This window comes from Chanos chanos, chromosome 10 (assembly GCF_902362185.1).
Source record: "Chanos chanos chromosome 10, fChaCha1.1, whole genome shotgun sequence".
Lineage (NCBI taxonomy): Eukaryota > Metazoa > Chordata > Actinopteri > Gonorynchiformes > Chanidae > Chanos > Chanos chanos.
The window spans coordinates 5138341-5165840 of record NC_044504.1 but is presented as its reverse complement, the minus strand read 5'-3'; the positions used below and the strand labels follow the sequence as shown (position 1 = coordinate 5165840).

Genomic DNA, 27500 nt, shown 5'->3' with positions numbered 1-27500 from the left:
GGTTTTCTCTTGTATCAAGTCTGCCCCGACCACCATACAGTACTTAAGCTAATTAACTTTGGTAATAATTTGAATGAAACACGAGTGGCTGGCTCAGTACGGTTAAGTGCCATAGCTGGACAAAAGGACTGAACAAACCTGAGCGTTTCAAGTGGTTTCGATATACTCTTCCAGGCTTGGTCGCCTGCTTTACTCCAGTCTGACTACACAGTAGTAGTAGGAGCATGTGTAGTCAACAGTGGATGACTAAAAATGAGCTTCAGTCGGAACAGGGTTACCACTGTCTGATCCTGGGATAGGGCGAATTGGACACACCACCTGTACAGGAACCACACGTCATTGCAAGCCCTGTCCATGGTTCTGAAAATACCAACACCTGTACACCCTCACACTTCAGAATTTAGTACTCAAAATTTTAACTAAAGATGTCCTCTGTGACTGACAGAACTTGACTAAAGATTTTTTTTTTCATTCTTCGGCTAATGATTGATCAACAGATATTCAAAAACCTGTAGAACATAAGAACCAGTAGAAAAGTGTCTATTTCTAACTCGTGCCCGTTGCAGCGTACATCAGTTTAGAAAAGTCTGTGTAATGGAACTCATTCACTTACCAGCGTCGTGTCTGATTATCACTCGAACTGATGTGAGTTAAATGTCAGATGCCGGTAATGAAACAGATCCAGCAAACATACGCAGTGTGTTTCCATTACAGCTATTCATAAATTCCACATGTACTAAGACTAGATCAGTATTCGCTTTGCTTACATGAATAATAGATTTCCGCCAGTCATTTTCTGCAGCAAGTTTTACGTGTTCACTTGTTCACTAAATTTCTCCAGCAATTGTACAGGAACTGTTGTCAAGCTGATTTCCGTGACGAAATTACATGCACGTGGGCATAATTACGATACTTTTTGTGTATTATTGCTTCAGTTTATCCTCGAAAGTAAGTGATAAAATGCCTCGACTCCTGGCCTTAAAAATTCCAGGGCACAGAATCAATAAACAAGCCACTATTGCCACCTCGTGGTAATCTTAGGGTCTCGAGCAAACGTTTTTTTCTCTTTTCCCCCCCGAAAGGCGATGACGTTATCCTTCAGCCAAGAATACTAACCACAGCAGACATCTTTTATCATTCTGATATTGTAACAGTTAGAAACGTCTTAAAGTGTTATGTATCCTAACTATGCATTTTGTAAGTGGACACAGAGGTAGTCTATTTAGACCTGCAGGCTGTTTCTGATGTGAAATTCATCATATTCAGTGTGCAAGTATTAATACATAATGTTGTCCTTGTAAGCATACTACAGACTGTGGATCATTCTTATCAAACTGTGTTGACTTCATCCAGACACACCCCATCAGATCTGACCTATGACCTTTCTAAGTCTAAGACTGCAAAAGTTCAGTTTAGTGCTCTTATTGATCTGAAACTGTCCACAGCATTGGGTTGAAATTCATGGCAAACAACTGAAACCATTTCCACAGTTGTGAAACACTGACAAAATCCAATTAAATTCACACCACAACAGGTTAAGGCTGGTAAGAATAGTAAATACACATTTGACTGTAGGACACTGATCTGTGAGCAAAATTCACAAATATTTAAGACCAAAACATATAAAACTCTCAATAAGCGAAACACTATTAATGTGACAAATATCAACAACCCCCATCCTGCTTTTGCACTTTTACTGTATTGAAATGTCAATGTAAATTACATAACGATCCTAAATGTTTAATATTTAAACACTGTGATTGATTTTATTGATTATAAATGGGAAGGTCATTTGGCACAATTAAGTTTCAGTTAATTGTTTTTTTTTTTTTTTCACCAAGAATATTTAGAAACAATTCCAATCTGCTTAGACACAGTTCCAGTCGGTTATGATACTGTCATGTTACACTTACCTGTTGAAGACCACTTTATAATATAGCAATCAGTAGATTATTTAGAAATAATACAAGAACTTCAAAGTTAGGATAAAAATATTATAAACATGTAAACATGAACAGCTCCGTTCACGACATTAGTGCTTTGTTTGCAAAAGATTTTAGAAAACAACAACAACAACAGCATCATCATCAACAACATCAACAACATCAACAACAACAACAACAACAACAACAACAATAACCCTAGGAGCAAATAGTTTGCAGGTAGCTTAACAAATAAAAATGAATAAAAAAACCCCCAAAAACATTGTTACTCAACCTTCAGTCCATTTTTCTGTCCCTCAGTTTGTAAGGATATGCTCTGATTCGGTCTCTGAGTGGCAGTCAATCGTTGAGTCTGTGCCCACAGTCAGACGTAATCATTCAGCCTGTACCCACTGCTGGAAGCAGACGTTCGTGAAGGTGAATGATTGCCCTTGTAGGCCGGGTGCGCTTGGTAAGCGGGGGCAGGATGCGGGAGAGCGTTCAGGGCTTGCGGTTGCCGTGGGCGACGGTGCCGCGAGCCCCCGCACGCCAAGCAGAGCACGACCCCTCCGACGACGCTGAGGCAGCCGGAGACGAAGCCAACGTAGACGGCGAGGCCTATCTCGTACTTCATCCCGCTGGGGAGCAGGGGGTTGTAGAACTCTCGCACGACGTCGCTGGTCGTCCACGACACGGTGATCAGGCACAGGAGGCCGGCGGAAACGAAACACACCCCTCCGCTCATGGCCAGGGCGTTCTTGGTGGGCGAATTACGGGCACAGCGGGTGCACTTCATCCCGACCGAAGCCACGAGGGAGGCGAGGGTGGAGGTGACGCAGGAGAGCACCATGAGAGCTCGGGCCGCCTGTAAGTCCTGCGGTAAGGCCAAAAGGGAGCGATGTAACTCACACTGGTATATCCCCGTGCTGTGCGTGACACACTCCATCCAAAGTCCCTTCATGTAGGACGTGGCCGTGATGATGTTGGATCCCACGTAGGCCGTGCGACGCCAGTGCGGCATGATGGTGGCGACGACCGCCCCGATCAATCCCAGAAGGCCAAGGAAAAATCCCAGGAGCTGCACTGCCATGCTAGCCATTCCTGATACATAAGTTTGGAAAAAAACTTTCTTAACACAATGCGACAAAAAAAAAAAAAAAAAAAAAAAAAAAAAGAAAAGAAAAGAAAAAAGGGAAAAGTAAAACGTTCTTAATTAAGACTGACAAGGTCCTCTGCTTCCAATGAAACTCCCTGTGGTTTACGTTTTCTTTGTTTGTTTGTCTTCGCCAGACTTTTAGTCCGTCATCGTTTTGTAGTCACTCTGCGTGCGGGCGTCTCTGGAGTGCACTGGTTTACAGTGGCTGGCTGTCTGTTTGCGTGACTAATGCGTGAACGCACGAAGCTTCACCTGCTCCTATGGGCGTATGTTCCGTCCCCACCAGAATCCCAGAATACCTGCAGTGTGAGGATAGTGGAAAAAAAAACACATTAAGCATTAACACAGAGAGGCTCATTTATGGTTACACAATAAAAACTTCAGAGCTCAAAGGAAAAACAAGAATTGTTAATGTTTATTGTTCTAGGGGATTGGTCAGGGTACTTCCTCCATTCTGACCACAGTGTGTAGGACACTGGTCAATCATTAATGAGCTTGGTACTGTTTTTTTTTTTTTTTTCTAGCAGCCTAGACATAAAGGGAGTGATGATAAACATTGAAATATTAGAGCTATAATATAGCAGATTCTGTCTGGGGTTGGGGTGTGGGGTGGGTGTTATAAGGCCTATAGAGGAGCTGTCTGGGTAACTTTTCAAAAAACATTTGAAAAGCATTACATGTTCACAAAGAAACTACCCTACCATACTACTGGCTCAGGGCATTCTCAACACAATCTATTTTAAGATGTCTTGGCTGGCTTGATTTAGAACAACAAAGAACAAAGCCCACAGGAAGAGTCACGATTAACTATTAACACCCTCTGCTGAACTTACTCTTAAAACAAACACACACACACACTCTCTCTGCACACACACACACACACACACACACACACACACACACACAAACACTGTATGATTCTGTCCAAGATTCTTGTCCTAAATATCTATAAATATTTGCTACTTTTTAAAAATTTATATAAATGAAACCATGGCTCTGTAATGTATTCTTGTAATCTCTCGGTGAATTAACTACGTTGACTACATTACAGCCCGTCGGGACAGTATATGTATTGCCACGGTTTAGTCCCAGGGCAGCGTGGAAATGGTGATGTTCTGTTAAGGGAAGCAGTTTAGTAACCAGAAGGCTGTTGGTTTGAACCTCACGTAGAGTGGTTCACTATGCAGGTGCCCCTGAGCAAAACACTGAACCATTAATCACTTAATTATTAATTAGTCATCTCAGAGGCAACCGCCCCCTGGCATAGAAATTAATTATGCTAATGCTATGAGCATCAACCTAACGGGATAAATGAAAGACAAACTCTGATGAGGACGTTAATTAATTATCATACCTTTTATTTAGTATGTCAATAAAACGGTCAATCGCGTCATCGAGAATAGGTCGAGAATAGCACCAACAAAAGGAAAATACAAACAAACTCACCTTGCGTATTCACGGCACAAGAAATTAAACTTTTTTTAAATACTTAACTGTCCGCTGTGATTTTTAGACCACAACATTCCTTCCATTCACAATGTGAACTATTCTTTCAGTAATGAGCGTCGGGGGGGGCAGGACCTCCAGCATAAATATTCTGGCCAAGCAGTGGATGTTCTAACCTTAGGTTATTACCATTAAAAAAAAAAAAAAAGAGGTTGGTTAAAGGTTAAAATGTTGTACATTATTCATTTTCTGATATTGCGAAACCTGACTTGGAAAATGACGACGTTCTCCTGCAAAACTTGGGCTAGAATGAGAATGTGTGCAGTGTATGGGAAGACACTCCGTCGAGCTTGAAGAAAAACAAAGAGAGAGAGAGAGAGAGAGAGAAAGAGAGAGAGAGTGCGAGAGCGAGAGAACAACAGAATAATGTCTTTTTCGAAACAACTTGTTTACGAGGACAACCACGCCACATGACAACGGCAAGGTGTCCTGGGCGGTGTTGCGTAACTTGATGATTAAAGTAAGTTGCCAGAGGTTGGTCGTTGTGGTGAGATTTGCATGGCTGATTGCTGTGTCACTTTCCCTGACAAACGCGATCAGATCTGAAGCGAAGGGGCCTGAGCGGCGTGTCGGGCCACGGGCGTCCGCTCCGCGACGTTAGCAGCCGACCCGCTGCCGGGCTGCCGCTGCACAGACAGGGTACGGGATGACGAACATAGGCTCTGCGGGGAATGTGGGAGCTGATGATGTCACAATGTCCCCCCCCCCATATCAAAAATAGAAACGCAACTTGCTTTAAGAAACACTGAGCAACTGTCTCTTCTCAAGGACTGTAAACACACTGATATTCTGAGAACGTGGACACTGATATGTAAACAGTACCGATAGCCAGGAAAGCACAGAAAACAGGGGAAAACAGTGCTGAGTTTTGCTCTTAAGCCGTCTCTGTATCATAACGGCGGCTTACCTTTGCAGAAGCCTCACCAGCGATTAAGCTTATACCATTAAAGAGCCCAGTAAATTACTAAAGAGCTGCCCAGTATATATATCACAGACAACACATCATTGTTTGGATCCAAAACAAAATATACCATTTTCAAACATTACACCTTCACAAGAGCCTCTGCTACATCTTCAACAGGTGCTTTCCAGTTCAATAAGAACAGATTCACAATCGTTTTTAAGTTGTATACCTATAATACGTAACACGCGCATACTCACATATATGTGTGATGTAATAATTACTTTCGACAGCGGATGACAGTGGGCCTGAGGCGGGCAGCGTCTGTGCCAAGTCCTGACAATGCCCCGTGGTATAGGGCAGGGCACAGAGGCTCCACTGTGCTGACTAATTTACTGTCCAGAGGAAGACGCAGTCACACAATGCCGAAACAGACTGTCGGTGTTTGATACTTCCGTGACGGGCGTGGAGCAGATCAAAGAAAATGCTAACACTTGTTTAATGGTCCCCTAGACCACGAATCAGTGAGGAATAACAGTAATAATAATAATAATAATAATAATAATAATAATAATAATAATGATTACAAAGAACCAATAAATCATCCAAAATAATTCAGCAAAAGGATATTGACTTTCATAGTTCACTTACTTTTAGACTGACTAAACAAGACCTACACATCACTTTGCATATTCACTAGAGGAGCCGGAGGGAATTTCTCAAAAGAACACACACACACACATGCACAAAAACACACATACCAAAATTAAGTCTCTTACCTGGCATGCAAATTCAGCTCAGCTCTGCCCGAGGTCCATGGTAAAGGCACATTACTGACGCCTGTGCACCAACAGGTGCCTCCCTGTATGAAGTCTCACATCGGAGAGAGGATCCACTGTGTGCGCTCTGCCTCGCTGGCTGTGTGAACAGAGGTTATTGTGTTGTCAGAGAGGTGATGAACGGGTGCTGGACATCATTAGTACATCACTCACAGGCACTTCCTCAGCTGTCAGAGCGATCTGACGCGTCGCACCATTACTGGCTCCCTGTAAACAAAGTTCAAGCCCCAGGGTTCCACGAGGTATCGAACCACTGCACATTATTTTTACAGCTCACGACAACTGCACAACAGCTCTGAGATTTAACGGTTCAAACCCCAAACCCGAGTTTGTTTTGTTAAGATGAGCCCTTGAAGAGTGGATATCAGAGGGGAATCATAAATACATTTTACATGTATTTATATCTAGTGTTTAGATATAAAAATAGGTGTTTATGTAGGGACAATAACTCTACCTCACCATGTGACAGAGACACTCAATACAAGTCTAGAACAATCAAGTCCAAAGGACCAACTCAGCAAATAGCTCTTAAAATGATGTTTTCCAAAGTAAGACCCAAAACACGAGTCATTAGGGGTAATTTCCATCAAGTTCTGTTGATCTCTTGTGGACCTTACCGTGTGGTTTTTCGTTCAGAGACCCTTGGCTCCAAGCCCGGTGACGACTGACAGGAAGCTTCAAACATTTCACGTCATAAATTTGATAGGCTACGAGCAACGTAGCTTCCATGGTGCTTGCAAACCACTGCCTTTTGTGTGTGTACGTGTACGTGTATGTGTGTGTGTGTGTGTGTTTCCTTAATAAGATTAGAGTGTTGGACTGCCACCACCCTCTTTAATGTGGAAGTTAATCACCTTAGTGGAAAGAGTTTAATCTCTGAAGAAGGGAACACTTGTGTTTGCTTACACGGTAGAGAGGACAGTTGTTACATTCATTAAAGGTTTTCATTAAACGTCATTCCAGACACTGGAGGAGACCACTTAGGGGAAGTGTAAGACTACTTATAAAATGGCATAGTAAAAAAAAAAAAAAAAAAAAAAATCATGATTCAGTAATTTAGACTCCATTATATCCAGATAAAAGGTCACTGTATCCAACTCTGCCTTAAAGTTGTCCCACATTTGTTTACCTACAAACTCAGCTGCTGCTTTAGAGTAAATCTCATTATTAAAATATCAGGCCAATTTACTAAAAATAACTCACCTCTGTTATCGTCTCATCATTAGAAACAAGCCAGCTAACTCGTGAGGACCCATAACTGATTTATGGGGGTGAAAAGTCTACTTGTACTAAGAGGATGTTATAGTGCGCCAGACTACCTGTGTTTCCACACCTCTGAATCCGAATCTGTTTGGCGGTAGAGTAGCGCCACGCGCAACTGCGAAACATGAGGGCGAGGGGCCTTGTGTTTTAAATGAACCAACAAGCGAGTGGCACGTATTTTAACCTTTACGGAACATTAGATGAATTATAACACCCAGAACTGTTTACACTGAATAACTAAACAAGAGAACTTACATCATTAACACAGGTGTTGTGGTTTGGTGAGTACCTCATTTTCCCCAGCAGCCTGCGCGTCAACGAGAGTACGAATTGGCTAACAGCGAATGTCAACCATGTGTTCATCGTATGAAGTTACCCTGCTTGCTAGCGAATTCAAATTTACCCATGAAGCGTACCTGTCTATAAAAGATCTTCTATTTTGTATTCGTTTCGGCTCTTACTAAAACACCATTTAGTCTAACTTATAAATGACTTTTAAGAATTTTCAAAATAAACTGTATAGATATGTGTAGTTTCTTGTGTTGGGCAGCGATCTAGATGAAAACCCGTCACTGTTCACGCGTATCCCGTTTCAATCTTTCGTAAACCACAGCTTGACTCATATCATCGTGGCCTGGCGAGCCTGTTTAATACAGTAAGCCCACTGGCCTTTAAGATTTCCATATATCACAGTTATTAAGTCTAGCATCGGCAGAGTTTAGCGCTAACAATATGGTAGCTCGGATATATTAGCAATATGCTAACAAATCAGACTTGACCTCTGGCGCCTGTATGGGACACTAATCTCGAGCTCAGTTAAGTCTCAAGTATTCACATGTATCTCAGCGGCAGGATAAACTGAATATTTCTAAGATTTTGGAAAGCCAGCCAAATGAAATAACAACTCTGCTTCCTTTGTGCTCATACATTTCTTGTGTACCAGGGCAAGCCAGTACTATCAGGCCATGGCAGCCACTCGCAGGAAATATACCTCTACCCACACGTACCGTCTTCGGTGCTCAAGACGTCGACCATATACTTGCAGAACCTTAACGACAAGCAGTCAGTCCGAGCCCGCAGATGGATTCTTTGAGAAATTACCGGTAGAAGTCTTCGACCTAATATTGGACGATTTATCAGGTAAATAAAGTTGTACTCTGTAGCGCGAATTACGTATAGTATTAATTATGAGTATGTGGTCTGTGATACGAGGATACGTATTACGAGCATATGTCATTTCCTTTGCTGAATAAGCAGGCTATTACAACACATTAGACTACAACTCAAGCAACTATAAAAACTGTTCACGAGTTTGTGGGTCTTAAAGTACCAACGTTTTTCAAAAGTTACTCGTCGTTTAGCCTTGTGTGTTTGTGGCTTTTGTAAGCTTCCCCCCCCCAAGTTATTTGTGATTTAGCCTTGTAGCTCCATGTGAAATTTTAAAGCAGAACAATTAAAACCTATAAATTACTATCCATAATCTACCATAGAAGAGAGAAGATTAAGTGTTGAATAATGCTGAAAAGATGAATCCAGGGATGTTTTGTTGCTGTTGTTGTTGTTTTCAGTGGTTGAAATCAGTGTGTTGAGTATGGTATCCAAGTCCATTTGTAATTACATCGTTGGACATGTGTCCACGTTGTCCTGGAGGGAAAGAATGATCTTCCAGAAGTTTCACAACTGCACATCTCCCACGGATGAAGTCTCTGTAATGGGACACAGCAGATCTCTGGGTGAGAAAAAACTGCTTTCACTTAATTAATGGCCAGACCTCCACTCAGACAGACTACACTATTAGCTGAGCTGAGGAAGCAGGCTTGGGAGGTGTGATCACTTTCATACTCACAGCTGAGCGCAAAGACGGATGGTCTATAAGGTTCAAACCGCAGTTCAGTGGACTTTGAACAGAATGTTTGGAGCTAAATTTGAAATGAAAAACATAAATAATGGGAGACTGTAGTCTTAGTCCACATTTTGGGGTTACTGTAGGAACAGCTGCTGAAGTCCAAGGAATGAATAAACACTTTGTAATACTGAATAACTCTGTAATATTAAACTTTGTTGTGGTTCAGGAATATCAGTCACAGGCTTGTATCATGAGATTCAGTTTCATTCTTTTTATCATGTTAACTGACATGAGTATTTCTGGTATTCTGGGATTGTTTGAAGTGTGAACATTAAGGATCTCCCTTTGTTGAATAAGTTGCAGAGCCTAGATAAGGATAGTTCGTTGGTGTGCATTACGCCGTCAACACCTGTTGATTTCCTTTCCTCAGGTTTGTTGTTCAAAAGATGTACTCTTTTACTACCAACAAAGGACAGACTGAGGTTTATATACAACAGGTTTTCACAGGTAAGAGAGGTATTATGGCACATACAGCCCGCTTTGCAGTCATAAAGAACCTGTTCAGTATTCAGCATCTTCATTGGTCAAATGGAAAGTGATAGAACAACACAGACAGTGAGGGGGGGGGGACAAACTGTTCCATGCTGTGTTTTTTTCTGTCGGCCAAAAAGACACTAATTCTGGTTTAGAGATGAAACGGTATGAAAATGTAATATCATGACTATAGCGACCAAAATGATCACGGTTATCAGTATTGCTGAAATGTGCTGAAAATGTTCAAAACGTACTGATACACAAACTGAGATCATTTCACAAAGTTTTATATTGAAAACCACAAAAAATAGCAGCAATCTGCACTTTTTGTTTGCATAAACATTGAAATAATAGACCTACCACTGTTACTGTTGCTACCTACCCCACATCAAAAGCAGGCGATAGGCTAGCCTACATCTATTCTGTCCGTTGAAATGAATGAACGAACAATAGTGTAATTGGTCTTTTATAGATGACATTACTTTCTTAGGCTACAAAAACACTCTAAAATGAAGTGCAGATACATGTTTTCAGATGCGAAAGTTAAGCTGGTCCAACATTCCTGTGCATGGCTCCTGTTGCGTAAATGAGCTTGTCATCGCAAATCAAGCGCAAAGTTATAATAATCTAAGTACATAAGCCTTAGTAATAGAAAGCATGTAATGTCAAAACATGGTATCCTCCCTGTCCACACTAACACTAATTAAAATTTGAAACGGTAATACTAACTGTCGGGAATTTTACCATGGTTTATCGTGAAACCGGTAACTGTTTCATCCCTGTTCTGGTTACTCGAGTATGTTTGTTCAGACAATAATTTATGGACGTGCTAATTCTCTTGATGACCGTTTTAAGCCCGTAATCTCTGAGATGGAAAAGATTGTCAAACTGCTCTCAAAAAATACTAGGCTTAAAAAAACAAACAAACAGTGTTTTTTTTAGTGACATAAAGGATAAAATGAGTTTGTTGTTTTTGTGAAGTACTTTTAATAGAGATTTTAGGTAGAGGCTGAAGGCTCTGATCAACTGTATTTTTCAGGTTCCGTGTTTCACGATGGAACAGTGTTCTCTGTCGGCTGGTTGTTTAGGGTTTTCCTGCTATGGTGTGTTTCTACAGGTGAGCTGGTACTTTGGAGGTCCATATACAGAATCATGTGTGTTTTTGTAGGATTAATTAAATAAATCCACAACCTGTTTTTTTTTTAACTGTCCCTGCATTTTGTCCATTTCTATATTTTCCTCTTCTGGGCCATGTACATTTTTTAACACAGTAAGTAAGTACTGTAAGTGTAAGTTTACTATTGCAAGTGACTCGTCAGCAGTCAGTGGTGTGATGAAATGAAAATGATTCGTTGCACACATTGGGAAAGCCATGCTGAATGTTTTTATTGTTTTTATTATTCAGACCCTGATTGCTGGATGGGATGAGTTGGAGTGCCATCGCGTTTTCAACTTTTTGTGTGAATTTACTAATCTCCCACGCAAAATTGAAGCAGTTGTTACAAGCAAGCCAGGTGAGTCTGGCTTCAGTGTGTGTGATAGAGGTTTATTATTATTATTGTTGTTGTTGTTGTTGTTGTTATTATTAAGCTTAAAGAGCTTATGAAGCATCTGTGGTATTTTAATTTAACTCAGGAAGATCAGATTTTCCAGGCTCCTAATATACTTTATGTGTATTTTTACTTTTTGTTTGGGACTGAGCTTTGATGAAGTGGCTGTAGTCTTGTTAATTTCTTGCTGAAAAGCAATCCAACCAAAAGGATTACTGTGTAAAGCTGTCTCACACTTCTGCCTTGTATTAGGGGCAGTAAATTTGTTTGTTCCCAAGATAGTGGACAGACCGGAAAGCTAGTCTGTTTGATAACCTTAAGTAATCCTGGCATTTGAGCGTGTTTCTGCTTCTACCAAGCTAGTCCATCACAGAACCCATCAGTTGCCATGGCAGCAGACTGTGTGTTTACTTCAGTTGTCTTGGCAGCAGACGGTGTGTTTACTTCAAGTTGTCAAGGCAATAGAGTGTGTCCTTGTCTCAGTTGTCATGGCAGTAGAATGTCAGTTTGCTTCCATCGTCATGGAAATAGAAGGCGTGTTTACTTCTGGTCTTTGATGTGACAGGTGCCTGCCACAAGCTGGAGCTGCAGATTCGTTTGTTCTGTCGGGGGGTGCTACTGGATCCCTGGCAGGGCAGACAAGATGCTCTCTTCTGGCTCACGCGAATCCTGAAACCCTGGCCGATGGTCAGCCAGGCCCGTCTGCTCTTCATCCTGTACGGACCGCTCCATCCTGACGGTAACACCAGCAACAAGAAGAATGATTAAGGAAAAAAAATGACTGTTATTTTCAGAAACTATGACATGCAGGGTTGCATTCTTAATGAAAAAAGAGGAGATGTGCTGATTAATTTTTCTTAAATGTTCCTGTTTTGCATTTTAAAAAGGGTAGAGTCATTAGAGTGACTGACGTGTGTTTCATTTCGTCAAGGATGAACATTCCTTCTAATGACAATGCTTTTCTTTTTTTTTTCTTCTTAAATGCAAGACTGAAAGGCAAAAAAAAAAAAAAATCAAATTCACCTTTTCCTTTAGATACGTGGCTCTCCATCATTTCAACTTTGAGTTTTCATGTAACGGCCAACCACTTTAGAAAAATGCCATACCCTACCCACGTCACATGTTTAAAGAATTAGACCTAATTACGTTTATTACGTTACCCATGCTTGTCGTCTCTCTGATCAGTCGTACTCTCCGGCAGAGCGATGTGATGTACATAAAACCTAGTATTGGGCTTCATAGCCTGAGTGTTTGTGATGGTAAAGTGGTGTGTGTTTACCCCCAGGTAAAGTGGGCTGGCAGAGTGTGTGTGAGGGTGTGTTACCTCCGTGTGGGCTGTGGGACTTGGCTAAGGCCATCATCTTACTCCATGGAGATCAGGACGCCAGGGACTGGAGCACTGATACAGTCCTGGCTATCTTCAGTGAGATGACTGGTAAACGCACGCATTTTAAACCACATACACTTGTGTGTCAAATGCTTGACAAGTTGAGGACAACTTCCCTTGTGATTAAATTGGTCGGCAAAAAAATGTTTGGTTGCTGTTTGACAAATGCATTTATCCATGATATGCGACTGCATGGGGGAGTGCTCTTGACTTTTTCAAATATTTTGGGATGAACTTCATCTGACTTGAATTATTTGGTTGTACCCAAAACGAAAGAGGGTTTGGGTGAGTGTTGAACTTTGGTTTTTTCATAATAAAAAAAAGGTCACACCCCTGTCCAGAAACCGTTAGTCTAATAACTGTTGCTCTCTTTTTATTTATTGATTTGTGTCCGCTCACAGCAGCCAGACAGGTGTTGGTAGAATAGCATACAAAAGCTCAAAAATTGTCGATTGTTTCAAAGTTACATGAGTGTATCTGAGGCCAGAGAACCCCCCTGGATTCAGGCTCTAAAGGAGTTGTGAAATCAGAATCAGAATCACTATGTCTGTAATGGACCTTTTAGATTTAACTGCTACCATTTTTTTTTATTAATGGAATTGCTTTTTCTGCATTTTACTCCGTACCAATCATTTAGATGTACCTGTATCATACATAACAAAGACTCAGACATGATTGCAATATGTACCTAATCAGACGCTAGAGGTATAACGGGACACACCAGGACGTACATCAGTGTGTGTATGTGAGTGTGTGTGTGTGTGTAGCATGTATATTATTTTTTTCCTGACACTGATACTGGTGAACCTGTGGTTGTTAGTGGTCCCACAGCTGTGGCACATGGAGAACTTGGCTCGTCTCCTTGTTCTCTGTGGGAATGCTATTTGCTACAGCGTGCTAGCGAGCAAAGCCATCAACGGACGGATTTTTGAGATCTCACGTCTCCTGGTATATCTCATTCTGGTGAGAGCAGTTTTAAGCTCAGAAAATCTACCTTTGCCTCCACACAAAAATGACTGAAACTGTTATAGAGTGGGTTGTAATTAGCCGCTCTACACGTCATGTTAAATTACTTGTCTTAACGAGGCATTAATGACTTAATGAGTTACTCAAAGCATTAAGTTTTACCCTTTTTAAGTTTTTCAGTATTCATTCAGTGTTTTATTAACATTTTGAATGAATGTAGTGCATACAATGTTTTTTCGTTATTAACTTTGTTGTGTTGATATGAATAACACTTGTTATCGTTCTATAGCTGCAGTAATACGCAGCTCTGTCGTGACTAGCTGTGTTAAGTGGTAGTGCTGTGAATGCTCAGGTGTGTGAAAAAGACGGTTACTGCATGAACTGGTCAGTGAAGATGACTGAACAGGTGTGTCGGGTGTTCCCCTCCGCCTCGGAGAAGTGGTCTTTCATCCAGAGCGTGGAGAACACACTGTCTGATGTTACCATGGAGATGTGCGAGCTCATGGCAGGTGAGGACGCCAGACTTGACTCCTGATCCCTTTTCGGTACACACACGCCCACACATATACACACGCGCACTCATGCACATACACACATGCACACCTACACACACACACACACACACACAGACTCTCTTGGGGCAGAAACCTAGGGATTATAGATTTTGAGAGCAGCCATGAAAGTTTATAAGTAACTGAGATTTATGAGCTACTGCAGCACGTCTGAATCCTGCCTCTAATCCAGTCACTTCAGGATAATCCTCCCTCTTCCCCTTCATATGTATCCCATAATTTTAGTGTAGTCGCAGCTTGTTGCATTGTCAACATTGTGTTTATTCCTTGAAGGTCTCTATTTTTTTTTTTTTTTTTCTTAGGTGAGGGGATTTGTTTGTGCTTGTGTGTGTGCGTGTATGTGTGTGTTATGTTTTGTTTTGGTCTGTATGTCTTTTGCACAGGAAACCGTAATGATCTCGATACGTTCCAGAGCCTTTGTACCCTCCTCAACGCCAGCGCCCACTTCCACACTGAGATAGTCTACATGTTTCTCAAGGACAACTGATGTCAGACACACACACACACACACACACACACACAATAACTGTCTGTGTAAGATGCATGAGCTTTAAATAAAACCACACACACACACACACACACACACACACATGCAGATGTGACAAACTCTCACATCATTAGGAGTGAAAGTTTACACCACCTCAGGTACCTCAGGCGTATAAGATCTCAACTAACCACATTACTAAACGATCAGACCAGAATCTGATGTGAACTGACCCTCATAAAGCTGGGAGTCTCTACCCGACAGTGCGCTGCAGACAGAAACACTGTGAATGGCTTTGTACACCAGCACCGGATTGTTAAAACGACTCCTTTTGTTGTGGGAGAAGGTTCCATCTTGTAGTTTTCCCCCCTGAACGGTGAGAGCATAACTCACAGAGCTGTGAGAGCAGTCCCAAAACGTGTTCCCTTGTTGAATCTCTACTTGGCCTGGGTCTCGAAAATTGTCGCTGAAAAAAGCTATCTGACAGATGTTTTTTTTTTTCTTTACCTAAACAAGCAGCAGGTCACAAAGGACATCCACTCTTTGAAATTTGTCATGTTACTCACTATGCGCGTGGTATTGGCCTGTTTATTTATTAATATTTATATGTATTTATTTATTAATTATTTTGATATGTATTATGTTTCCATTGTGGAATATATATATATATATAGATATATATATATATATATATATATATATAGTAATGTTTAATATATTATCCACTTTCAATTTTTTAATGAGAATCTGAAGTTTGGAATTGGAAATGCATATTGCTGTCTGTTTTTGAGCATGTAATTGGTGCTTTACAATCAGTTCATAAAGGTCTCAGTGGTTTTGCCTACCATTTGTCCCTGTGGTGTGTGGTGATGGTTACACAGCACATAAAACGTAACAAAAATATCATAGTAACACACAAACATGTTTAAAACAAACAAACAAAAAGGTGCCTGTGCACCTTAGATGAAAGACTAATCGCTATTAAAACTTGTTAACGCATTTCACAGGATTCACACAGTGTTTCTCAATGCTTTGTTAAAAAAAAGCAAGACCAAAGAAAAAAATAGCAAGACCAAAGAAAAAAAAAAAACCCGAGACTTAAGCACACTCGTGTAGCGGTTAGCACGAAACAGTTTCGGTATTCGATTCCTCTGTTTGCGCTGGCCGCCCTGTGTTCTTAAGGGTTTCCCTCCTCAGCCAGTGCCGCACACGGCAGACACAGCTGCTCCTCCCAGTACCCCTTACTGAGGCCTTGGCCCTGATTCTGGAGTCGATCCCTGGGCACCGTGCAGCGTCTGGCCACTGCTCCTGTGTGCTGAGGATGGGCTAAATGCAGAGAAGAGTTACCCTGTGGGGACCAGTGATCAGTCACCAAGCGTAACTTGACTTTACTGCCTCTGTTCATAAATATGATTATCTCCTATACAAATCAGAAAGAGAGACGTTTCAGAAGTTTGGCTGTTACCTGTTGTGACTCAATTCTTTGATGAAAATTTCCATGAAATTTTACAACGTACGGCGCAGTGTAGGAGTCCAGGCTGTTGCTTTAAGAGTCTGCGAGGCATTCTGTGTCTTAACCGAATTCCCATGGGTGGTTGGATGGAAATGTAAGATTGTTTTTAGATTCCCAGCCATAATGAAAATTAAAAAAATGTCTGTCTAGTTTTATGAGAATGCCTACTGAAAGCTGAGTTTGACAACAACGACATCAGCTTGGCACGGTCGATTGTTTAAAATCACTGATCTTTTCGTGCTTCTCCAGCAGAGGGAGACAGTTACCCATACATTTTCAGAGGCTTTCCGTGCACTAAACACTGCCAGAAATGACCACATTTACATAAGAGTGCTTCAGTGCTCTCCTTTTGCAAATTAACAGGATGTGTTTAGTAAAAGCAAAATAAAAACAGCGTTCCACTTTGGCTTTTAGGCTATTAGATGATAACTCATACACCTTAATTATTCCAGTGGATAGAACATAAGCAGCATTGTCTCCACCAACTGTTCATCTTTATTTTGCAAATAAATATCTGTTTAATCTGGCTCTTACGCTTGTGTAAGATGTACAATGCGCAATGTCTCTTTGGAACTTAATAGAAAAATAAAACACAGGAATTATACTGTAAGTACTTGTACTTAGTACAAAAAAAACAAACAAAAAATGAACCAACACAAAACAAAGCCAAGGAAAAAAAAAAACCAAACAAACAAAAAAAAAAACCAGAAGAAAAGAGAACTGTTGCTTCTTTCTGCTCAGTAAGTGGTGCAGTCACTGGGCCATTGGTTTGGCTGTTAGCGATCTGGGTTTCTCAGAGAGAGAAAACAGCTGCTGTTCCAGGCATGAGGTAAACATTCTTGTTGTGTGGAAAACCTGTGGAGGTTACGTCTCTCAGCGGAAATAAGTTTAATGACAAGGCTCCAGCTCCTCCCAGTAAGACCAGTTCTAGCTCTTCCCAGTGAGACCAGTTCTTCAGCCTTTGAGCCTCTCCTTCTCTCTCATGAAGCCGAGTCTTCAAAATCCAGTGTACCATGCTCACCCCCCTCGCCGGCATGGCGGGTATCCCTTTGCGTCTGTAAAACCTTATTGCTTTCTTTGACAAAAGAGGAGGAGAGAGCTGGGCATTGAACTCCAGCCATGTTCTCACAGCAGACAAATTCAGAGTACATTCTTTGTTGTGAGAATTGACACTTTAACCATCTTTTAGGATTTTTTTTTTCTTTTTTTTTAGGATATCCAAACTTTTTTGTTTTTATGTACCAACTATGACCTACCCACCACTTTTTCACATTCACTCCAACACGTCGTGTTACTGCACACCACAATGTCCTAGAGGTCCTGCTAGGTTAATAAACACTATTTCCTCAACAACCCTATGGAGCAGTCAGACTGCACAATGCACACAAACAGAACTGAGAGTGACCTCCTGGTTCCATAACACCTGAATGTGTACTCTACAGTTCCTGTTTCCTAATCTCCTTCTCTTATTCAGTCCACATATATTGCTTATTGAAATAAGAAAATAAAAATTATAATTTACTAGGGCTGTCACATACAAGACATCACATATATAAATAGTAAGATTATGATGGAATAAATGGGTTATACATGTAAAAGTCTTCAACATTCAGAAATCTTATTTTTTTTTCCTTATTCTTTTTTTTTTTTTTTTTTTTTTAAATTGGCTCTGAAATCTTCAAGTATAAGCATAACAGGTACTTTAGAGGTAAGTCCAATAAATGAACCAAATATCCTTTTGACAGTTACTTACTGAACAACAAAGGGGGAAAAAAATAAAAGAAGATATCAAAGACAATCCTTAGATTGTGACATTCGATAGCAGCTACACGGTCATGGAAAACATGGCTAAAATGGCAAAGATCACGTTCCAAAAAAATTCTACAGTATCTAAACACTGATACTATATTGCTTCACACAGACAAGAGTCCCACCGCAAGTTCATCGCCCTCGGGGACGGACCAAGGTCTCTTCAAGCTTCATTAACCATGGGCTGCCGACAACTGTACCCGGATACCAAACAAACAAACAAATGAAGGGGTGGATTAACACAGAGCTAAAAAAACCAAACAAACAAATAAGTAAATACACAGTCCTGCTGATTTGAGAACTGTGTTGGAACAAAAAAAGGGGGGGGCGGGGGGTGGGGGGGGGCGAGTTTAGTTGGTTTAGGAAAAGCGAGGCCTTGTGGCTCAGTCTGCTTTTAATGGGTTGGACGGTGGGCGAGGCACGGAGCGACAGAGCAGTCCAGTGTCTCTCTGTCTGTGGTCTCATACGTGGAACCCCCTGTCCTGCTCCTGTAGGACCTGCAGTCGCAGCGCCTGTATACTGCTCACTATCCGTCTCTGGTGTCCGATCAACGTCACTCCGATTCTCCTCACGTCTCTGGGAAGGCGGACACAAAGACACGCGCGTGTGACAATGCATTCACCAGAGCGGACATCGATATGTGCCGCCTCTCAGTAACAGCTTGAGGTATATGACATTTTCACATTTTTAGATTTACTGCGTAAATAGTCACGTCAAGTAATTTTCCATCAATTGTTAATGGTAATAGTCAAGTAATAGTAATAGTCAAGTAATTTTCCATCAATTGTTAATGGGTTTACACTTGTACGTTAGGACCACGAATCCCTGCTCACTAACATATATATATATTTATTTATATAAATATAAAACTACTACTGCAAACTGGATTTGTTTCACTCACTCAATACTCATTCCAGTAACAGAGTCCAAAGCAGTGAAGCCTGCGGCGATGAAATTAGCCTTGTATTGGCTCATTTGAATGGAGTCCAGCCAATCACCAACTGAGATGAACAAGGGGTAGTCTGGCACCTCTCTGGGGGACTCTGGTAATCTAAAGAAACCAAACTCAGTTACATACCAACGCAAGTACTAATGTCAGCCCATCACAACACCGGTAGACATTAAACATTACATTAAAAGGGTAACAATAAACGCATTCGTAAGGTCATAACAGGTTTACCTGTTGCCGAATATATAATACACATTTTCTGTTTACTTTCCATTCACTCAATACTTAACAATAGGTGATTACACTGTTATTAATAAGTTGAAACCTTCCTGTAACATCTTGTAACATCTATGTAACATCTGGCCTGGTCTCACCACAAAACTGTGAAATCTCAAATGTAGATTGAGTTGCTCGAAAACTCCTGCGGTGTTGTTTCCTTAATGACAGTCCTAACTGAATTGTTGTTGACTTTGGTGAATTCTTTGGCTTGAGTTTTGTGTTTGTCCTGAGTTGGCCTCTGGAAGCTGTGAGGAATCACAGAGCCTTACCCCTGAATATCCTCCACCAGCGTAAGCAGGCTGCTTGGGTTGCGAATGAGCTTGTCTAAGAAGTTGACGATGTCGGCGAATTTGGGTCGCAGGCTTCTCTCTTTCTGCCAGCAGTGCAGCATAAGCTGATGAAGGGCCACTGGGCAGCCCATGGGAGCCGGCAGACGATAACCCTCTTCTATGGAGAGGATCACCTGATGAACACACATGCACACACACACACACACACACACACACACACACACACACACACAGACACAGCTGTTCATCTCAAGGTGATATGTGACTTGATTGTGGAGAAGCAGTTGAAGATCCCTCTAAAGTTCAATGTTGATGATGAAATTTCGTGTAACACGATTAGTATTGTAAAATCTACAGTGACAGCTAAGCGCGCCCTGTTACACTCCCCCCTACTAATTCAAAGGCAATAAATATTTCATGATTTGAGTCTTGGTGGTAATAGGCCTTGTGAAGTGATCTAAAAGATTTGACTTCAGTGGTTCTTAAGCATTAAAGGACCGGAGTTTGTCTGTGGGCCAGTTTGTTTTTTTTTTTTTTGACTTTATCCCATATGACTGTGGTGCTGTTTCCCTGGGGGGTGGGGAAAAAAAAGGAAAAAAAAGGAGAGATGTATTTGCCTGCCTCTTTCATGGACAAGGCTAATCTGCTACCTTGCGAGGATTGGCTGAAAAGAAATTTGTCTGTGAAAGCACTACGATGCATTTCCTCAGCTTGTCCTGAAATCCCTGTGTAAACCCGAGCCCTGTGTAAACCCCTGGAAGTGGGGAAGGGGGTGTAGGGGGAAGGATCCAGGCTGTGGCTCCTGGACTTGGAGAAGGAAAGGCCAACGAATGTTGGCTGAGTTGCCTCTCATAACAGGGTTACCGAGACAGGCCTGGACACCCTTCCTTTCTCTTTCACTAACACTTTTACTTATTATTTATTTATTTATTTATTTATTTATTCGCTCGTTTTTATTTACTTGGCTTTTCTTTCTTTTTTTTTTAAAAATTCCCAAATTCCTGAGAGTCTGAAGGAGCAAAGTGATAATGATTCAGTAAAAGATAAAATCAATTTGATTGGTAATAAAATCAATTTGATTGGTGCACAAGTACAGGTTTCAGAACCCATGTGATGTTTCTTTTAAGTTTCCTTTCTTTTTAGATCAATGTTCAACCTGTAGATCTCTCACTTCTCTATCACAATCGCGTTTTAGATGATTTAGAAGATAAGACACAAATCACGGCAAAAAAAAAAACAAAAAAACTCTAGGGAAAAACCAAATGAACCAACCAGATTTGAAAAGTCAAAAACGTTTTACGCGACTCAGCCAATAAACTCACGTCCTGATTGGACATTTCCCAGTAAGGCCGTTCTCCATATGACATCACTTCCCACATGACGATACCGTAGCTCCACACGTCACTGGCTGACGAGAACTTCCTGTAGGCAATGGCTTCAGGTGCTGTCCATCGAATGGGGATTTTTCCACCCTGTGTAACAGAGTTTTCCATTAAGTCAAAACCCTGTAATCACCGATAACAAAACTAAATCTATCTGCAGACGGAGAGGTAAATTTTGTTTTATCTGTTACAGTCTCATTATGACTTGAATCTTGAATTAAAACAATCGAACAAATACTCTACTGGCACACTGGCACAGTTTTTTTTTAAAAAAAATACTTTGGTCAGACAATGTTTAAAAGAACAATAATAATCAGGCAGCATTCTCCACACTCAAAGCTGTTTTTTGTAATCACCACAACACTGAATATTCTATGTTTAAAAAAAGGCAACGATGCCTAGAGAAAGAGTCAGAGAAAGCATCGGTGCCTCTCTCCCTCTCCTCCAAATCAGCATTTTCCAGTCCCCTACACCTTCTACACGAGGGCAAAGTGAAATCACAAGTCTGAGCAAAATCCTTCACGCCTCCTCCAGCCACGACCGCGGCAGCCCCGGCGCCGTCTGCAAGCCCGAGATTTCTGTCATGCAGAAAATGGCTTATGGACCCCGGAATGCAATCTATCCCACAACACTGACCGCCAGAATAAAGGTCGCGGGGGTGTCAGCTGGATTGAGAAAGCCGAATTTAACTTTTCAACACCAGACGGCCGGGAGACGGCGGTCGGAAAGAGAAAAGGCTCGCTTTATGCCGTAGCACATGGTGAAGAAAGAAAGAAAGAAAGAACAAAAAAAAAAGAAGAAAAAACCAGAAGAAAATAGACACAGCATGAAACAGCCTTTGGAGTTTTAGACTGTCTGCTGAATGACAGACAGGCTTTCAGCTCTCATGAACTAGAGTTATACAATGACCAGTCTTGTCAATATAACATAATGTTTTGAGATAACAAAATATTTGTGATATTAACTGATATGCCGCATATGACATCAGCCTTAACTCGTTAAATTCCCATAATACTTAACATTATGCATTTCGTTACACTAGGATGGACATCATCACTACTCAGTTTTTACTTATAATAAACAAAACAAAAAAAAAAACATGATACTAATGAAATACCATTAATGTTTAATTCAGTATTCTTCTCTTTCAGTGACAAGGAATGACCAACAGCCATGTGAATACCAGAGTCTGCAAGCGATAGCTATTATTAAAACAGTTTCCATTGAAAAGTCACACTGGCCAGGTCAAAGACGGGGTCACTGGCTTTACTCTCGTCACGTGTCTCTGCTCACTTACTGTGGTGGTATAGGCCGCCTCTGGGTCGTCCTCCAGGACCCGCGACAGGCCGAAGTCGGACACCTTGCACACCAGGTTGCTGTTGACGAGGATGTTCCGGGCCGCCAGGTCTCTGTGCACGTAGCCCAGGTCTGAGAGATACTTCATCCCTGACGCAATTCCTCGCAATATCCCCACCAGCTGGATCACCGTGAAATGCCCGTCATGCTTCTGTCGGTAGATAGAGATGTCAGAGCGGACGTCTGTGCGTTGGCTGACAGTTGTTGAAGAGGCAGGGTGAGGGAAGAGGCTACATCTAGCCCTGAGTCCTAGACTTCTTAAAGTGTGCTCTGCGAAATGTCTAGAAAACTGCTTTGTCTGCTCACATCGAGTGTGAGGGAGAAAACCTTGCGCTTCGGTGGAAAATGCTGAGGTGATGCAGTCTTAACAGGAGGTAATAATCTTACAGAAACAGAAATGTGTTGTTTACATATGTTTGATCATTGGGTTTCGGATGGTGAGTGATACAAAACTACTCTTGCCAAAGGAGAAAAGGGAACTCTCTACACAGTGATTCAGATGAGTGAGCTGGGCTTGAATTTTGCACCCACACATGCACGCAGGCGCACACACACACACACACACGCACGCACGCACGCACACATGCACACACACACACACACACACGCACACACACATACACACATGCACACACGCATGCACATGTGCACGCATGCACAAACACACACACACATACACGCACATGCACGAGACTATCAGAGGGATCCATTGTCTGACAAAAAGTACAAGTTGGTCGTATACAGTACTCTGAGCAGAAAAGTCCTCAAAACAAATTTAATTTGATAAAATACTAGTTTTCTAATAAATGATGCATGCATTCCACTGTTAAATAACAGGACTGATCTAAGATTCATCCGTAAAGTTAGAAAGCATTTCGCACGACTGCCTTCAGATGTTTCATTATATATGCATCTACAATCGATAACTGGCGTAAAACCAAAGAACAAAGCTTTCTGTGGTATGATCTGGAACCAAGCTATTATTGTAATTTGCTGTGCTCTGAACAAAGTGTTTGAAAGAGTTTGTCATCTTCACTTTCCTTTCCCTAGCGTTATTTATTTATTTATTTTTTTAGGATGCATTTCTTTTCCACTAGAGGTGGTTGGAATCCAGCTGTTCTAATCAGAGCTGTGTGAGAAGATGAAAGACCATCATTGTGCCTGCCCTGGTCAGTCTGATCCAGGACCTCTGCATGTGACAGAGGACAGAGCCGTTGATTGTTGGAGCCGGAGGTGGTGTTGGACGGGTGGAGGAGCGCTTGGGAGGTGGGTGTGTGCTTGTTGGGGGGTGGTGGTGGATGGGGGGGGGGGGGGAGTTGTCACGCAATCAGAGGGCTGTGGAGCAGTGGGAGTGACTGTAAAAATGGGCTATTTTCAGCCTCAAACGTGCATAATCATCGGAAAACTGATGGAGAACTGCGGCAGATTAATCAGCAGAGATTACTGAATTCTCCAAAAAGATTCTAAACCAAATGAGGATGAATACGTGGCCTATGGCTAAACAGATTGTGTTGGCTTCTAATCAACACTTTAGATGCTCAAATTCAAAAGAGAGACGTTAATTGAGAATCATTCTCTAATTTAAAAAAAAAATAGTCATATGTTTCAGTTTCTCTTCCTTTGTCTTTTCAGAATGAAACTTGTCAACAAGCCCCTGTTGCATTCTCATTATGAGTCATCAGAATCAGACCAGATCTTAAACAGAATGAGCTCACCTCTCTACACAAATTCAGTGTTTACTGAATGTACTGCACTGTACTTACACACTGGACTAACACACTGTACTTACACACTGGACTAACACACTGGACTAACATACTGTACTTACACACTGGACTAACACACTGGACTTACACACTGTACTAACACACTGGACTAACACACTGTACTAACACACTGGACTAACACACTGGACTAACACACTGTACTTACACACTGTACTTACACACTGTACTAACACACTGGACTAACACACTGTACTTACACACTGTACTTTGTGATAGTGCAGGAAAACATCCTTACCCTCAAAAAGGAGTCCAAAGAGCCATTCTCCATGTACTCCACCACAATCATAACGGGTCTACCTGCAGAAAACACGACCGACAGGAGAAAAGAGGGGAGTAACTCCATGCTCTTACAGAATTACAAGATTAAACACAGTCCAGGGCATGGATGATATTATAAAAGTCAATTATGTTCATGTTCTCTCATGAAAAAAAAAAAAATGTAGCTCCGAGTTCTTGGAGCCTTTAGATGAGTCCCACATTAAAGGTGAAAACAGGGTCAACCTTCCATGTAAAAGTTAATTAGCGTTTAGCCTGTCATCTCCTCTCTCAGTCTGTAAATCGTTAAAAAAAATCTAATCCACTGTTGGATTAACATACTATTTTAATTACTGAGGCTGGTTCCACATTTCTCTCTCTCGCTCTCTCTGTCTGTCTGGTCAGAGGGGTGAAATGGAAACCCTGCTGGACATCTTTTCTCTCCCCCCCCCCCCGGGTTATTTCACTCTATAATCCCTCTGGAGTGGTGGAGCTCTAATTACTGGATTACATATCTGCGAGTGAACTGATCTATGTGCAGAGATCTGGAGAGAGACAGAGCGCGGCAGGGGTGACGAGCCTTAAATGGAGCATGCGTAGCCATGGACATTGGGGAAATTTAACCATAAATTATAAGCCTCCGGATGTGGACAGGATCATGGAAAGTCCCCATTCACTTCCATGTTTCACTGTTTTAATGGACTGAACTGAACTCAAAATGAGGTTAAGTTTAAAACTGGTCCTGAGATTGTAAAACTACGAAACTTAAAAGAAAAACAAACAAACAAACAACCAACAATACTGCCTTGGGAATGATGATGTAACCCACCTATTTTATACCCTTGCTGTCATCTCATCTATGCTTATTGTTTCAACCACCTTTGGCTTAAAAGACTTTCAATATGTGATTTCAGCAAGTGTTTAGTTATAAATTCAACATGTTTAAAACAACTTATTCGCACAACAGTGGTACACTATTGTAAACTTCAAGTTTCAGTTATCATATTAGACCATTGTACACTCATTATTTTGTGACGTTTTGCTGACTCAGTCATTTTAAATTATATAAGTGTATAAACTTCTATCAAATGAGAATCATCATCATCAGAAAGCTCACTGTTCAAATCTGAAAATGCATTTTAAAGCATGTGTTGCTCATGAAAAGACTGCATTGATCCTTCGACTTTCATTTGACTTTTTAAAACGACTTTTTTTCCCCCTTTAAAAATAGTCCCGCTAATTTAGATAATTAGCCAAACAGACTGACTAAGAATGAGATCCTGCTGAGAGCATTGTGAGAGCAGAAAGACAAAAGAGTGCCTGACTATACGAAAAAAGAAAAGGAAAAAAAAAAAAAAAAACGAGAACAGGGAAATGGCCCAACCAAAGCCAGCTGACACGGGTCTTTGCTCACTGTCGTCTCTGCCTGAAAGCGGGATTTTACACAATGGTAGCGCGGCTTAAGCGATGACATCATTAGCTACTACACAGGAAATGAGAGGGAGATGACGGAACTCGCCCCCTGCAGCTGGGTTAAAGAGCTGCTATTTTATCAGTCACGCGGAGAGGCTACGGCGGTGAGCGGTCGCTGATACTGACTGGATGAGTCTATTAGTTTTTGGAAGGCTCTTAGTCAGATGTGCCTTTTAGTGCCTAACGGAAGCTCTCTGTGTCGTACCCTAACGCTCTCCACGCCTCCTCGCAATCAAGTGGAAATAATTAGGCTGCGGAAATAACTGTCCGCGTGTCGACCCCTCGGTTAAACGAATACGGATTGAATAACTTTTTCAGGTTCTTGCTCCTGTTTTTTTTAAGAGCTCGCAGTAGCTTTTGGTGCTTTTGAGTTGACATTTAATCGTTTTTAATCATCAGCCCCCGGAGCGGAGGTTCTGATGCACTCGCTCTTACGCGTACCTGGTCTCAGTGCCAAACCGGGCAGATCGCACTCAACACGAACAAATCAGCACCACTTCACTTTCACTCTAATTTACCCTCTATGTGAGGTTATAACATATTTGGAGAAGCGGTGAGTCATTGTGCTGCGTCATTTCGAGACAAAATTGAGACATTAAAAAAAATAAATAAAAAAATTGAACAGCAGAGTGAAGTTCAGTGAACATATGGCATGGGTTAATATGCTTCCATAACGTGCCGTTAAAAAACAAACAAAACAAACAAACAAAAAAACCCCACTTCCAACAACAACAACAAAAAAACTCCTCAAGCTACTCTAAAGCGACTTTATCATGGTTGTAAATTTACTCCTAGCACTGACAGAATGTTCCCTCTCTGGTGAGGCACACACCTGACTCTCGCCATGCAGGTAAGTTTCGGTTGCACTTCAGCCCGGTTTTAATTGGTCTCAAAAGAAGGCAAAGAGAATGAGACGTGAAAAAAGCAGATGTCGTTGTTATGCAGAGAGAGGAAAACAGCGTGAAAAACAGAGACGAAGATAGAGGGGAAAAAGAGATGAAAAGCATGAAAAAGCACAGAACAGATTAAAAGTTCTCCTGACAGTGCCTCGGTGTGAGATGGATGTGTTGCACTGTGGAGTGCGTGTGTGTGTGTGTGAAATCCAAGGGGCAGCTGCTTTTAGTTGAGTGGTCTTGCAGGACCCTAGAATAGGATGACATTTTCATAAAAATGCATTGAAATCCAATGCAATTCCAGCTCCTTTTTTTTTTTCTTTTTCTTTTTTTTTCTTTTTCTTTTTTTTTTTTGAACAGTAGCCACAGTTCCTCTACGTCACCAAAACCCGTCTCGTATAAAATCCTGACCCGACCCTCTGTCCCTGAAACAGGTTCATTTTCAAATTGCAAGCTTCAATAAACCAAATTTGCAAATTTGTCAGTCTTGTTTAGTGTCTAATTAATTAGCTTTGAGCGCTAAATGTTCCGTATTCCAAACTACAGTCGAAGAATCAATGACCTCACACAAGGGCAACCAACCTACAA

General features: G+C 41.4%; 4 protein-coding genes across 4 annotated transcripts in view; 1 reads left to right on the top strand and 3 right to left on the bottom strand.

The window, feature by feature from the left end:
* Window positions 1-3982, bottom strand: part of LOC115822966 (high-affinity choline transporter 1-like) — an 11159-nt gene extending 7177 nt beyond the window's left edge. Inside the window, exon 1 of the mRNA XM_030786943.1 lies at window positions 3968-3982. The gene's annotated coding sequence lies outside the window, so the exon portion shown is untranslated. The remainder of the gene's footprint in view (window positions 1-3967) is intronic.
* Window positions 2308-3021, bottom strand: LOC115822967 (claudin-14-like). The gene has a single exon (XM_030786944.1). The coding sequence runs from the start codon at window positions 3019-3021 to the stop codon at window positions 2308-2310; it is 714 nt and encodes a 237-aa protein (XP_030642804.1).
* A 4570-nt stretch (window positions 3983-8552) lies between the features above and the next one.
* LOC115822687 (F-box only protein 47-like) lies at window positions 8553-14929 on the top strand. The gene is made up of 10 exons (XM_030786600.1): window positions 8553-8727; window positions 9156-9320; window positions 9864-9940; window positions 11007-11084; window positions 11373-11481; window positions 12083-12256; window positions 12803-12952; window positions 13725-13867; window positions 14223-14379; window positions 14826-14929. Exons 1-10 carry the CDS (start codon window positions 8553-8555, stop codon window positions 14927-14929), a joined length of 1332 nt encoding a protein of 443 aa, XP_030642460.1.
* Window positions 14930-18709: 3780 nt separating this feature from the next.
* LOC115823225 (ephrin type-A receptor 6-like) overlaps window positions 18710-27500 on the bottom strand; it is a 129336-nt gene continuing 120545 nt past the window's right edge. The window contains exons 12-17 of the mRNA XM_030787261.1: window positions 24527-24588; window positions 22446-22655; window positions 21089-21238; window positions 19746-19939; window positions 19150-19299; window positions 18710-18824 (exon numbers count right to left, since the gene is read on the bottom strand). Of these exons, the coding sequence (XP_030643121.1) occupies window positions 18710-18824; window positions 19150-19299; window positions 19746-19939; window positions 21089-21238; window positions 22446-22655; window positions 24527-24588 (881 nt within the window). The remainder of the gene's footprint in view (window positions 18825-19149; window positions 19300-19745; window positions 19940-21088; window positions 21239-22445; window positions 22656-24526; window positions 24589-27500) is intronic.

Coding starts and splice junctions, on each gene's coding strand:
- LOC115822687 (XM_030786600.1), top strand. CDS start 8,553: ATGGCAGCCACTCGCAGGAAATATACCTCTACCCACACGTACCGTCTT. Junction 9,941..11,006: donor TATACAACAGGTTTTCACAG/GTAAGAGAGGTA, acceptor TGTATTTTTCAG/GTTCCGTGTTTCACGATGGA. Junction 12,953..13,724: donor TATCTTCAGTGAGATGACTG/GTAAACGCACGC, acceptor TGTGGTTGTTAG/TGGTCCCACAGCTGTGGCAC.
- LOC115822967 (XM_030786944.1), bottom strand. CDS start 3,021: ATGGCTAGCATGGCAGTGCAGCTCCTGGGATTTTTCCTTGGCCTTCTG.